Source organism: Magallana gigas, chromosome 2 (assembly GCF_963853765.1).
Source record: "Magallana gigas chromosome 2, xbMagGiga1.1, whole genome shotgun sequence".
NCBI classification, from domain to species: domain Eukaryota; kingdom Metazoa; phylum Mollusca; class Bivalvia; order Ostreida; family Ostreidae; genus Magallana; species Magallana gigas.
This window is the reverse complement of record NC_088854.1, coordinates 22,493,766-22,508,897: the sequence shown is the minus strand read 5'-3', so window position 1 is coordinate 22,508,897 and position 15,132 is coordinate 22,493,766. Positions and strand designations below refer to the sequence as shown.

General features: G+C 34.9%; 2 protein-coding genes across 2 annotated transcripts; both read right to left on the bottom strand.

The window, feature by feature from the left end:
- Positions 1 to 1,612: 1,612 nt before the first annotated feature.
- LOC105321883 (uncharacterized) lies at positions 1,613 to 6,057 on the bottom strand. Its single transcript, XM_011420364.4, has 8 exons — positions 5,709 to 6,057; positions 4,422 to 4,590; positions 3,942 to 4,045; positions 3,530 to 3,649; positions 3,071 to 3,259; positions 2,813 to 2,958; positions 2,603 to 2,723; positions 1,613 to 2,364 (listed from the first exon to the last, which is right to left on the bottom strand). Exons 1-8 carry the CDS (start codon positions 5,764 to 5,766, stop codon positions 2,075 to 2,077), a joined length of 1,197 nt encoding a protein of 398 aa, XP_011418666.3. The 5' UTR covers positions 5,767 to 6,057; the 3' UTR covers positions 1,613 to 2,074.
- A 931-nt stretch (positions 6,058 to 6,988) lies between these two features.
- LOC105321881 (uncharacterized) lies at positions 6,989 to 13,500 on the bottom strand. The gene is made up of 4 exons (XM_066075632.1): positions 13,291 to 13,500; positions 12,897 to 12,959; positions 10,736 to 11,014; positions 6,989 to 10,447 (listed from the first exon to the last, which is right to left on the bottom strand). The coding sequence occupies exons 2-4, from the start codon at positions 12,943 to 12,945 to the stop codon at positions 7,905 to 7,907; spliced, it is 2,871 nt and encodes a 956-aa protein (XP_065931704.1). The 5' UTR covers positions 12,946 to 12,959; positions 13,291 to 13,500; the 3' UTR covers positions 6,989 to 7,904.
- Positions 13,501 to 15,132: the final 1,632 nt, after the last annotated feature.

Here is a 15,132-nt window from a genome sequence, read left to right as displayed (position 1 = left end):
CGACATTAATGAAGATGTGACACTTGCAAACAGGTGTTTGAGTAACTTCTTTTGTTTCAAAACGTTCTGAATAAAAACCTCGGTAGAAATGAGATATAGATGAATATCACATACGGCTATTTTACACTAAGCGTCCATCTCACCTACTTGATAAATTTTCTTTAGATATCGAACTCGTGCAATTCATTTTTTAGAAAGTAATAAAGGTCATCAATAGAATGCAAATTATCATAAAAATTTAGCTTAGTAAGCACAGGCGATCACTATTTACATGTACAGCAATGGCGATCTACAGTAAAATTTAATTTTGTTATACGTGAATCATTGTAATAAATCTGCATATTTAAACACTTCCTCGGAGTTTTACTGTGTTTTTGGTACACTACTTTTAAAATAAATGGACTTGTATTGTAACAAGACAAAATTAATGATTTTTTGTCTTATGTTTATACGTCAACAAAATTAAAACGTATTACATGTTGATAACTCGAGAGTACCCGGAATATTAAAATGAATTGGTATGTAGTCATTTTAAAGGTCTGTTAGATTCTCTACAAAAGATGAAAGAAAATGCACTTCGCATTTCATTAGATTGTTCGTTTTGTTAAATGGACAATACCTCTGGGAAAGAAAAATCGATTTCAATACAAAGCCATTTAAAAGAAATGATATAAAAAAACGAGCGGATATATCATACTTGAATATTTCAAGTCGTCGTCATCATTTTGTGCAATGAATAAGCAGTATTTAATCTCCAGAATTAACTGCTATTTGCGATCCGATCGCACTAAGGAAAGTCTTGAACAAATGTGTATAGACACAAAGAGGGGGAGATGGGATGATAAATCCGCGGGCAATGAAAGAGTGAAGGTGACTTGGTTCAGCAAGTTTTAAAGCTTTGAATATAAGATATTGATGTTAATTATTATGTACAATATGGTTGTCAACAGAGGAACAATGGCCGAGCTTATTGTGATTTGAAGTCGTTCCACGCTCTCTTAATTTTTTTTAAATGCATTGCACAATTAGAAAATAAATTATTACACGTATCCACATGGGAAAGAACACATTATCGCCATCCTATTCTTACGTGTAATATTTTGTATTGTACCATTTATTAACATGTAAGAATGAAAACTGGCCAAGATGTACAATACCAACTTAACACTCAATCTCATTCTTTTAAAACGTTGGAGTCACGGAGGTACTGGTATTATTTTCTTAGCTGTAGAGCGCATGTAGGGATGGTCGTCCCACCACTTGTTAAGTCCATCACATGCAAAAGCAGTCATTCTCAACAGCTCCTCTGGTCAATATGCGTAACATCTTTCATTGCTTTAGGTATTATTGATTCCATTCAATCCTTTTGAGGTCCAAAACAATACAGCTCAATTTACTTACGAATCAGACGACTTTGTTGTTAAGGACGCTTTGATTGTAACTTTAAAGAAGAAGATTTAGGGCCGTAAACTACTATTAACCCTTTCAAATTTGGGAAATTATCCTCATAATAATTTGAAACTAATGCATGTTTGTACCATTTTGTGTACTACTGTTTTTGTACTTGCAGGTTAAGGAGGTATGGTACACATTGATTTTATAACGTAATAAGTTTTGAATTATACAAATAAATGAACTTTAATATTGTATATATATTTAAAACTTTAACAAGAAGATATAGCAAGTATCAAACTGAGCTTAATAATATTGCAAATCAAACACCACACTTTAAAATTATTCACTGGATGCAACAACACGTTTCCATAATACTGTATTAGTGTTTTCCGTGTTGCTATTGTGTTCAGTATTTCACACTGTGATACATTCTGATCCTGTAAAGGAAGCACCATGGTCTGACAAAAGTTTTTTTTAAAATTCCCACTAATAAACTGAATTAATGTAAAAGAGTTCCTTGTCCGACACACAGGACATTATTACGTAATCCAATAATTCCAACCACGCACACATTATTGCAAAATTGTTCACTGGGCACAAAGACACAACAGTCTGATCTGTTCCTACCAAACTTGTTTATTTTACCGCACTTAGGCCCCATATAAATTGAAATCACTGTTTATAATTTAAAATTAAAGTTCGTGTTGAATTCCAACACACTGATGACGTCAGTTTTGTCTCGTCTTAGGGGTTCATCCAAATACAACGGTTGTACTTTTAAAGGCGGTTTGGACATGATAATTTCCAGTGGACCAACTTTAGTAGATTTGCAGCACCTCCGTTTACACTTTCGGAAAACACCTTTTTTGTACAAGATTATCAGTAGAATCACAAGCGAGATAATGAACAAGGCACCCAGAATTATAATGATGTAATACACAAGATCAGATTCGGGCTCTGTCGTTATACCTGCAAATCAGAAAGAAGCGTTTTTAAAAATGTATTGAAATAAAGATACCAAACTTCCTCAAGTAAAAAATATAATCCCTCACTACCAATTCCATAGCATTGGTATTGGATTGCTAAATCAAAATTGGTGGGAATGTAGCTCAATAGATGCATATTTTGATGCAGAACTGTAGCTCTACGAGTAACTTCTGGAAGACCGTAGAGCTGCAGTTCTGCAACTAGTGAATGGTTTACTTACTACATGAAGAAGAAGCACCGGAGAAAGTCAGCTTCAGGCCAGGAGAGCTCACAGACGTCGGAGTCTGCGTGGAATCGGAACAAATCTTAGGAAACAAAGTCGCCGAGGTTCCGCTTACAACCTGCAAAAAGAGACGAATCAAGGCATTTTTCATCTATTATTTCACCAACTCAGTTTACACTTGAAAATCCCTCAAAAGCAATTGCTTACCAGGCACGCAGACCTATAAGTCTGGCCTGGGACAAATTTGTAAGGATTGGTGTAGCTCGAGGAAATCGTAGTGTCGTTGTTCCACAAGGAAACATACGTGTATCCATTGCTGGCGATGCTTCTTATGCAAGTCCAATAGCCACCCACTAGAAAAGATGTTACAAGAACAATCGAATACAGTTTATTTCATTAATTTAAATCTAGTATAGTTTAACTTTTCTCGTATAATTGCCTTTTTAAAAATTACAACAAACTTACCAGAAAACTTGTGCACTGTCGTGCAGGAAGGGTCGTAAGTGAAGGACATTTCGGTTTTGGAAGAGCATCCGTCCATGACATTGTTGGTGCAGCTGGAGGCGTCATTGTGCTCACTAATGGTGACCGAGGAGAAGGTGTTCAGCATGTCCGAGGGACAGGTGGCTTCTGAGGACCCATCGTCAACGGACCCTGAAAACGTGTGATATACAGAGTACTACAAATCATTTCTAGGGACATTCAAATCGCTAGACAAACAAAATAATCATGTTTTACACCCAAAACGAAAATAAGAAGACAGATTTTTTCTTCGTACGTCGCGTTTCTTTGAGTTTTCCAACAAAAGGAGCTCTTTGTTGAAACAATAAAGAGTATGAAAATTTTTTAAATCTCTAAAAATCTTTGCAATACTCAGAATTAATGGTAATGATTTTTTTTCGTATTGTCCAATGAAACTAGTACCATCTTTGACGATTGTAACGAATGATGAGGTGTCTGATGAGATACTACAGACTGCAGATGTGTCTAGAGAAATCCCCTCCGGACTTCCACGGTTGTGTTCAAAGTTGGTCGGCTCGATTGCTGTGTCAAAATCAAATTGTACACTGAATTATTAACTTCAGTGAAAATGTCGTACAATTGCCATTAATATAAATTTTATATAGAAATGCTTCGTTTACGTAAAACTACAAATATTTAGTTAATATATAGTTGCGTCTTGAATATAATACAAATTAATCATGGTAAATTTAATAAAAAAATTCATAGACTGAATATCGGTCATATATTAAATAAATCGCATAGAGAGGTCGCAATACTATGGTTGATTTACAAAAATAATTAAACTTGTATGGAACGTTTTTAAAAAGCGTACGTGTATTGTGAAGATAATAATATTTTGTAGCAGAAACTCTCCAAAACTCGACACAAAAGTAAGCATGAAAGTTTCCTCCAAAAATGACTGCTGTCTCTGTCGATCTGAAAGTACATACATGTATATGCAGTACTTATTATAGTACATAGTGCTTGTCGTTTCTAACTATCAATCATTGTGTTAAAAATTAGAATAAATAAACTAATATTGTTCTACCAACAGTTTAAGAATGAAACAACTTTGGCTTCAAGTAATATGATAAAGGTATTATTTGAGGTAATGAAATGAACGAAATATTCCTATATTAGGAACGTCAAACTCTCAACCAATCAATCAATCGATCAATTAATTTTAAACTGAATCTGGTGAGTAAATTTAAATATGAGGACATCGTCTTTGGATTAGATATTGAGTCAAGTAAATTATCAAGTTTTGTCACAAAAATGCAGATGACTTCATAAAACTTGGTTAAACTCTTACTTAAATGCGTATTTCCTGTCACTCTTTCCAATGCATTCAAAGTCTAGGGACTTCACTGATGCAGACATATCTATGGGATATCCCAGAATGCGCGTCGAGTTGAAGGTCAGTGGTCCTTTCTGTGCGCTGTGCCAGGTTCCTGTCAATTCATCGGGTAGTGTGCAGGACCCTACGGGGAGGAAAGGGATATTTTGGTTTTATAATTCACTACTCAAGCTGCTTCCAAGTTTCAAACGTTGATACTGTGTAATCAGTGTATAGATAAGCGATTTATGAAGTCAAGTCATTTAACGATTGAATCTTTCTCTTTGATATGCATATAGGGAAAATGCCTACTCTTGAACAATCTGTTAACATTATCCTTAGCTAAATCCAAATTAATTTAATCTCAAATTTGTTCAGCTACTACTAGTATTTTTGATCATTAGAATAAATTAACGTAGTTAGTGTATCATTAGAAAACAAATTAATTTCATTGATGTTGAGGGCTTTCCGTTGCTAGGCTGGAGTAATCAAGTATTGAATTCATGATTTAAAAATTCTCTGCAGTGTATCAATGCAACTAAGGTCCCTTTTCCGATGCATAGTTAAACCAATCTATGCCGTGTCACTACGAAAAAAGACCAATATTGGCCCAGAAATCTTGAAAAGAAGTAAAGAATAATGCTCAATCAAACAATATGACATAGCCACTCTATATGGGTTACATTCATCCGAACAGCTTTTCAATGCTGAATTCCACTTACGATTTCAATAGTTCTCATGCTATGTAAACTTTCAGTGAGGAGTTTTCTAATATCTTTTTTATATAAAATTGCAATTGGACATTAAAAAAAAAGATTTTCAATAACTACTTTCAGTTATTTGCTCGCCCGTCGTTAGATTTTCAAATAAATCGAAATGAAAAATGCACTTTGGTACAATTTTTCATTTATCAAATTAAAACATCATACATTTTGCGATTTTAACTGATATGTAATTAATTTAAGGTTAAACTAATATACTGCTGCTAAATATTTTTATGTATAATTTCTTTAAGAAAGAGGTTTTTGATTAGCAGATAATTTTAATAACATAAACCAGAATGATAGCACTGACGTAAGTAAAATAAACTATTTAAAAAAAATGAAATACTCAGTATTGCCTACAATTTGTTTTTTATTTTTATCAAAAGATTTTTTATATTTTTTTTGGAAATAATTATTGAAATCAACTTCGTTAAATTCTGATATATTAGTGACCCTTTTTAAACAAAAATTATTAATTAATTATAATCATTTTACTTACCTGTCATTTTAACAAGATTACCAAGGAAAATAACTACGATGTATAAAATTTCTCTCATGTCACTACATCCCCTTGGGAGAAACTACATTACAAGTTACAAAAAATCACTGCATATCACACGGCAGGGTGAAAGTCATTACTTTTCTGTTGATATATCATGATCACCTGTTGTGTTAATCTCCATTGGCTTTGCCATGGAAGATTGGTTCATTTGCGCTAAAACTGCAAGTTTTCTAAAGAAAGCAACGTTCCGTGTTTGCGCATATCGTTAGAGTGATTTATAAAGCTGCTCTTGGTTTAAAACCACCGGTTCGATTATCAGCATTCTACTGCCTGCGCGCACACGGCAAATACCATATAAAGGGTACTGCAATTTACCTCTTAAATGTATTATTGATCAATGCATAATCATTGCATTCCGTTTCAAAGAAAATGTTATAATAAAAAAAAGGGAGTGAATAAATACCTGCTTTTCAGTCCCTGTAGATTTTCTTTGTGTGTCTCTTAAAACGAAAATAATAAAACCAGTGAAATGAAATTCATATCCATTGAAATTTTCAATTCTTGCATTATTGTAAAAAAAAATTTGGAATTTAAAATTACAAACAAAAATGAACATAAGTGCTGTTTTAAAACTGCCATTGTGATTTTTTTTTTCTTAAGTACAATGCTTTAAAATCTTGTACATATTTTGGGTTATGGAAAAGGGATTAAATTCAAATTTCAAACAAGAATTCAATCCCAGTGAACAAGTATTTAAAAAAAATATCATTGTTATATTTTTCTTAATCAAGGCTCAAGAAACATTACTCTGCCAATGCTTTTATTCTAAATCAAACGCTTGGCTTTGTGATTATATAAAAAGAAAACACAATGCGAGAAGACACTTCCATCTTTCCATTATTTCTCAATACGAATCAGAAAAAAATCATTTACCCTTTGTTAATGTTTGGATTGGTTGGGATGGGGGTTGGGGTCAGCTGGCCTGAAAGAATCAGGATAGATATGAACAGTACATAAAGACCTCAACACTTGCCCCCAAAATATATACTTGACGAAAATCATGATGGTTTGCCCATACCTTCATTTTATTATCACAAAGTGTTCCTAGGTATCAATGGGAGATTATAATTATATAATAGAATTGTCCAGGGAAATACATCGTACTTGTAGGTTTGTTTATCTAGTCACCAGGAAGCAGTAATGCAATACCACACTATACCACAATAGACCTGCTGCAATGTTCATCTCTTGACAGTGCAGTAATGCTGAACGACCTATAGAATTGTCGGAGTTTGTATCACTGTGGTATAGATTTTTAAAAACCGGGTTTGATTGATTGATTTTTTTTTCAAAATAAAGGTTTTGATTTTAAAATATTAATATGATTCTGTTTGTATTTCGACTTGTGGCCACTGGCGCAATATGTCGTTTTTAAATTTTAATAAAGCACATAGCTGATTTGTTCTGCTGATACTGTCAACTGTTGGCCTTAACAGCGAATTAAATGATTTCAGCTACATGTACATCTGTTGCCTATACAAAGGTTGGTGAGGGTTGAATATACTAATATAAGTTTGTTCATTTCTTTATTAATATGCTATAATCATATTTCACGTATTAAAGAATAAATAACACACACCGATTTATAACTTAGACTACGTATCTGATTATTCAAGAACAACCATCATATCGAGAGATCCCCCCCCCCCCGAATCTTACTGTAAGCACAATTTCAACATACCAAACACAAACAAGGCATTCATTCAGTTTTTCCTCAAAGTAGTTCATGAAGGGTTTATATAGGCTATCTATCTTAATCATGCAATTAAACAAAGTATACTGTCCATGATTGAACCTTTTGCAGCAAGTTTGATATTGGACATATAAGAAAACAGAAAAAATTAAAACACTTTGCTATTTTTTTAATGTTTAGCTATCAGTAACAACTATTATTCTTAGTACATTAGAAAACCTTTTTTTATATATATAAAACCAGTTTAATAATACAAATACATGTATATAAATTAAATCTGTGTAATAAAAATATGAAGCCCAAAATATAAAATGTAGTGAAAAAAAATTTGATTGTTTTACAAATATTTCATTAGTAAAATCATTGTGCTGTCATTATATTATAAATAATTAAACAAATTTTCACATCCACTGGTCAATGCTTTGTTAACAAAGTTGACTTTATTTTTTCATATTTTTCGCTTTTTCTCTCATGGTATATCGCATCATTCTTTCCAGTCTGTCTTGCTCTCGGCCTCTGCCCATCATCATCATCAATGCACGCTGCCTTTCATCCGGGTCTTCTTCTCGCACCTGGGGAAATTCGAGCTCGATTCCTTCCTCTACGAATGTCTTGACCAGTTCTATATGACCATTTGATGCCGCTAATGTTATGGCGAAGTCTCCTTCATTTGTGGTATTTTCCGGTTTGGCTTCATTTTCTAGAAGCAAGTCTACTAAGGACCAATGATCATTTTCCGCTGCAATGTGCAATGGAGTCTTTCTGTCCGTGGCTTGACTATTCACATCAGCCTTTTTCTTTAGCAAAAACTCGACTATTCGGGACCTATTGAACAGAACTGCAAAATGAAGCGCCGTCCATCCTCCAGTGCCTTTCGCATTGACGTCTGCCCCATTTCCCACTAGCGTCTCAACAAGATTCGCATTCCCAAATGCACATGCACTATGCAGTGGTGGCCAGTTGTCCTGGCACCCCACTGGATTTGCTGATCCCATGGCGTTTGCTAGCGTCTTGACTACGCTCTCTACACCGACGCCTGTAGCTGCTGCCAACATTGATCTACCATCCTCCATCTTGTAAGCATCCTTGGGAATGCCCTCGCTGAAGTGTCTAGTTGCATTATCATTTCCACATCTGATGGCCTCGTGAATTGGTAAACTGCCTGTCGCGCTCTTAATGGAAGTCAAGTCGGGTTTGGGCTGCAGAAGAGCTCTTAGAGCTGCATCGTCAGGGTTTCTTGCTACTCTATGGTAAACCGAAAATCCGTCTTCTGTCCTCTCGTTGACGTCTGCACCGTTGGCGATCAAACCTTGTAAAGTATCAAGGGACCCATAAAGTGCTGCAACATGTAGTAATGGAGCATTAAGTTTTCGAGTTAATTCAAACATGTCCTGCCAATACAGGAGAACAAAATCGTCATCAGGTAGCGGGTCTCTAGAACTCAATGATGCGCCTTCTTCTAACAACATTTTCACGACTCTACCACTACTGGCACCATTCCTATTGCAAGCAGCAAACAGAGAAACGTCAAGTTCCTCTTTAAACCATTCCATCTCCTTAATATTCTTAAAATCTTCGTGTTTCAGCAAATGTTTGATTGTCTGTTCTTGTCCATAATAACAAAGCCAAAAGAAGAATGAACGATGATAATCGGCCCTTTGAAGAAAAACCGGTTGTAAGCTTCCCATTTCCCCCATAAATTTGACAAAAGCTTCCCCAAACCGTATATCGCATAAACTTGGATGAGATGCTATAAGCCTTGCATTGCTTCTAAGAATTTCAAATACAAGCCTTTGCGCCAAAGCTGTATAATCTTTATTCCAAACACACAAATTGGACTCCATGGTTATCGTGAAGTAACTTGATGTTCTAATACGTTCCATTAAGAAATTTAAACTGCAAATTTCTAAAACTTTGAGAGGAATTCTTTTGAAAACAGAATGGGTCACAAAGAAAAACATTCGTTCATGGCAAAACTTCCAATGATGTAACTGAATAGGTTCAAGAAACACTCTACAGAGAAGAGTGCAAGCGTGCCTCATCTTCTCTAAATTGACATCATGCGGGACTTCTAAAGCTATTTTTAGTTGCCTAAATATATTTTGTTGAAATGCTGTGTAATCTTCAAACCTTCCTTTATCTAGTTCAATCTTTCCATCAAATAGTCCTACACATGCCAAAGTGTAATAAATGATTTTGTCAAAACGAAATACTTTCTCCAGAACAGTTTCCATTGAGTTTTCAGGGCTCTTGAAATATTGCATACCTTCCATATGGAAGCTTTTGACCCCTCCATATAGACGACAGTGATAAGCAAAGGAATTCAGATTGGATCTGATAACGTCATCTTGTTCATTTATTAATAACCCATGTTTCCCACTACAACTGCCTTCCAGAATCTTTTGTTTTTCATTATTTTTAGCCTTGTATCTGTCATTGGTTAAATCAATGACATGCTTGGTCTGAAAGAGAGGACAAAGTGTCACTCGAGGGTGAATTTTCTCAAGTTGGTGTTTTTGAAAAGTAATGATTACTAGAGTGTTTGGTCTGTTTCGAACAGCCGTCTCCAAAATTTCATCCAAGTGGTTGATCCATTCTTCCACTTTTGATACAGTGTAAGTTGCAGGACCAAATATCTTATCGATCAAAACACACTGCTTTTTGGTTGGGTCCACCTTGCGCTGCCATTCCTGATACGAGTTGACGTGGACCACCGTATACTGTGGTCGGCCATCTTCATCCAGCCAAGCTCCTTCCCATTCGTTCTGCTCTTTTGGAGTGGGTCTCTGTGGGGGTTTCTCTGGTTTTCTGACAAATTTGACCATCAAATGTTCTGCAAGGGCTCGCTTCCCGTCGCCAGGGAAACCTGTGATAGTCACCCAGCCTCTATTCCACAAAAACCTCCTGGCCGAGTAGTATGCACTGTACTTAACAAATAATTCCTCTGAGTTGATTGGAGTGACATTGAAAAAGTCATACCACACTGAAAGAATAATCAATACTTTGAATTTATAATAAGAGTAAGTTCAAAGTGTACTGTAACATGGTACAGTGTATGTTCTATTGATTATTAAAAAGTGGTTAACATGCATGTAGACATTATTTTTAACTACAGGTTTAATAGCCCTTGATATCTTAATTTTCTTAATTTTGACTATATTTACCCTGGAAGTGTTTGCTGCATAAAAAATATATATTAAACTAAAAGTAGCAATTTTTTCTCATTGGCTGCCAAATGTTTAAACTAGTTACTGCTTTAAAATAAACTTACATTTCTTCTGCTCCTCTGTAAGATACTCATTGATTTGTAAAACTGCTGGTGTTCTGTGCAAGGCTACATACTCTGGGGCCCTTGGTCCTGTCTGGGTAATGCCAGGGCCAGAGTTGCTAGCAGGAATTACACCACCATCATTGTCGACAGCTATTGGTTCTGGCTCAAACCCATGATTGACACTTCCCATTTGACCAAAGCCTTCAGACTGAAGTATTTGTCCAGTGGAAGTGTTATTTTCATATGCAAAATCCTCTACATCTGCGAAGTCCTCGTCATCTTAAATTCAAAATGATCAATATATAAAGTAAGTGTCAAGTGCTCTCATTATCTACAATAAGAGTAAAGCCATTTGCGTGGTGATCCAGAGACTTATAATCTTACAGGCACGTAGCATCAGGGGGGGCTAGGGGGGGCCTGGCCCCCCCCCCCCACTTTTTCTCGCAGCAACATATTTTCTAAAATTCACATATAAAAAATTGAATTATTATGGAGGTGGCCCCCCCCCCCCTTACTTTTTTGGAAGGATGTAAAAAATTGATATGAAAATAATGAAATTAGGATTGAAATTGAAGTTATATACTTCGCTATATATAGATATAACACATGCCATTGTAAAAATGAGAAAAGTTTGTTAATCAGTTAAAGTGTATTAGGATCGTGTGTTTACATGTGTAGTACATGTAGTTGGGGGCTATTTATATGGACCTTGGAACATTGGCCTGAGTCGCTTAGAGCGCTTGTGTCTATAGAGTTGCAGGGGTCTCAGGTTTGATTCCCTGTCCAGCTATACTGTACACAGGGAAATATTTGCCCCCATTTAATTTTCGCCCCTTTAGCCCTAGTTCTCAGCAGGCGAATTTAAGACTGGGCAATTTCCAATGTCTCAAATTATCTCTCTTCAAACGCAACTGTGTCTGGGCAAATTCAAGATGGTCCGAGTGAAACTGTTTGCAAGTGTAGAAGGGTGAAAATTACACTGGGGGAAAATAACCCTGTATACAGTAACACAGTATGTTCAGATGTTTTCATATACAGTAAAACACGGTTATAGCGAACATGCTTATAATGAATTGACGCTTACAGCGAAGTGAATTTAATTCCCCAAGACTCTATTTCATGTTGTAAACTTGACGGATATAACGAAATACGCTTATAATGAAGTTAAATCGCCCGTCCCTGCGACTTCGTTATAAGCATGTTTTACTGTACCAGTATTCTATTTATACATGTAAACAGGGGCGTAGCTCGAGATAATATTCTAGTGAGGCAAATTTATTGCGGCAGGGGGTCTGGGGGCCGCCTGAGGCCCCCTAGGGCTCTCTTCTGGTGGGAGATTCAGGGGGGCAAAGCCCCCCTACGAAAAATAAATTTAGGAGTTGTAAAATGTGGAGAAAAAAACCATTGTCCGCAACCAAGTTTTGTCATTTTACATTTCAGACCAGTATCTATTCACAGTATTGTCGTATACAAATTTTTGAATTAAAGAAATTCAAAAATTGAGTACACGATTGTCGTATACTCAATTTTTTAAATTCTTTATAATTCAAAAATGTGTATACGACAGTACGTATTTAATAAAATAAAACTTCTAACATATTTTAGATGAATGAACATTTTTATTTTTAAAAAAATTAATCGTTGTTTTACTTCATAATTTTAATGGGCCGATTCAGCGTTTTTTGGAGCTTGCAAATTTTGTGAGAATATTGTCAACTGAGACCATTTGGTGCCTGTGAACAAAAAGTAAGGCAAGGCCAACCAGACGGTCCTCGGTCATTGTTGACCTTCCCCAATGTTTCAAGCGTCTCATTGCGGAGAAAGATTCTTGCAAGGGACTGAACCAACTGGCATGGTGAGTAAAATGCGGAATATGACATGCATATTGGGATTTGTTTAATTCTTAAATTTACAGAAGAAAATTCTAGTGAGGCAGTTGCCTCATTGCCACAATGGAAGCTACGCCCCTGGTAAATGTTTATTCCTCCTTTTCCACTACACATGTAATTATTTACATGTAATTGTAATTATAACAATATATATGTCATGTACCTGTCTGTTCTGGACTCTGAATTAGAAATAAATAAATGATCTGATCTGTATGTATGTCAAAAAATAAAATTGAATTAAACATATTGCTGCAATATTTTATTTATCTTACCACTGTCTGCATAGTCATCTGTTGTGAAAACAATATGATTAGGATCCATATTTGGCTACCAACCTAAAATATAATTAATTTACAAATTAAAAATATTCATTTAAGTAAAGTATTTTCATGTGCCCTGTAAGGCATCATATACGTATGCCAAAACACTATAATAAAACAACAGTCGGTGGGAGATAAAAATTCAGATTTTGTTTAATGCGCGCTTCCTATAAATAAGCATTATTATTAAAAACAAAAGATTAACAATCTGAAAATATCCTACGCGTAGCATATTTTACGGATGCATTTACAACATAATTATTCGAAACACATTAAAAGCTCTTGCAATGTATATAACCATCCTGAGTAAGGTATAGAATAGATATTTTGAGTTATAATGCCTCACCTTGACAGAGAAATGAAAATTGGAAATCCCATGTGCTAAAAATAGAATGTTGGTTTTGGTCTTAGACTGGTTCCCGAGCTACTCTGTGGTCCTGAAATAAAATTTGTATTTTATAAAATAAGAATCAATCTGAGCATATTTTCACATTATTCACAAATAATATTGCCCTAAGACAGTATCTATCGCATCCGAAGTGTTATTTGTACAAGCTACTTTTGAAAAAGAAGTGAGGTTTGAGGTAAAACAAGTGGAAAGTGAGAACCGGGCCGAATAATTATCCAACATACCCCCCCCCCCCCCCCCCCGAAAACTGTCCCGAAAATTATCTGTTTCAGACTAGTGTGTTCTGAATTTACTGGCTCTTACTATATACTGATTCAAATTATTCACAGGTCCTGGAGGACAGGACCGACCCCCTTCCCCTCCACCCCCCATTTGAAGTATCTAGACCCTGGGGCTTTTTTTCCTTTAAATTATCCTTTTATGTCATAGTTATAATCTAATGAATATATATATACATTCATTGCACAATATTATTTAAAACAAACATTTTGAAAAAAAATATCATCTCCCCTCCATAAAAGAATAATCCAAATAAATAATATAATAATATAATAATAATAATAAATGAATTTAGCATAGGTCTGTGGATTATGTAAAAAACAAAATTGGTATGATCGCTACCTTCATAACGTATCCGCACGAATCATTTTTAGGAATTTCAACGCATTTTATTGTTTATTTTTACATCTTTTTTTTAAATTTTAGCTTTGATGAATTGATCGTAAAGAGCATGTAAAAGTAGCTAAATTAGATGTACATTAGTTGTACGTTAGATAAAAGATATAGCCAAGCCGTCTTGTATGGGAATTAGATTCTGACATCATAATTATTATCTACATATATATATATACCCATCGTCGTTAACTGTCTCGTAATATAGGACATGGTGGGTGGTTTATTGATAAAAAAGATTCAATTAAGGGCGTGTAGTCGTGTACTGTGTACAGTTGACCACCAATAAAAATATGGACGATATGACGATATGTTTTTTTAAAATTCTATTTAGTAAATTATCAACCGAAAGCACCATGCAAGCAAATCTTGCTTCTACGCTTGATGGAAAGTCCCAAGAAGTTGCGATTGGTTTTGAATAGAATTACTATTATTAGCAATTTATGACACTTTTTAATCCTTTTGGATTATACTTCTGAAAAATAATTCATTTATGGATAATAGTTCCGTTAATGATGATACATTAGTGAATGATGCAAGTCTTTGTTTTATATAAGAAACCACATTTGACTCATTTTTTATATAACCAATTGATATATTAATTGATCCTTAATAGATCATAAAGTCAGGTGGGTTTTTTTTGTTTAAAAATGTGCAACAACTTTTTGTCTGATCGAGTAATCTGAGGTGAATATGCCATATTTTGATGGTATGTTTAAGTATAACTTTTATTACAAATTCCAGAGAGAAAAAAAAATCATAGAGCCATATAAAGGATGAGAATGTGTTTTGCTTGGAAAAAGCCGATTCAAAGGATGCATAATACGATAAGTAAAATGATTGTAATTTAGCATGCTCCAAATTAAGACAGTATGGCGAAGTTTGTTTAGATATACCGTGCGTGGATCTACAGGGGGTCGGGTGGGCATGCATCTATCATAATTTGCAGAATTTAAGACGGGATTTTTCACATAGTAAATTTGAATGAACTCTTTCAGTGGAGTAACTAGAATAATGTAAATGAATCAAAACAACCTCAACTTTTAGAATAATATATAACATTTAATGTGAATAATGGTTTTGACATGGCGACTAAAGAGGTTCATT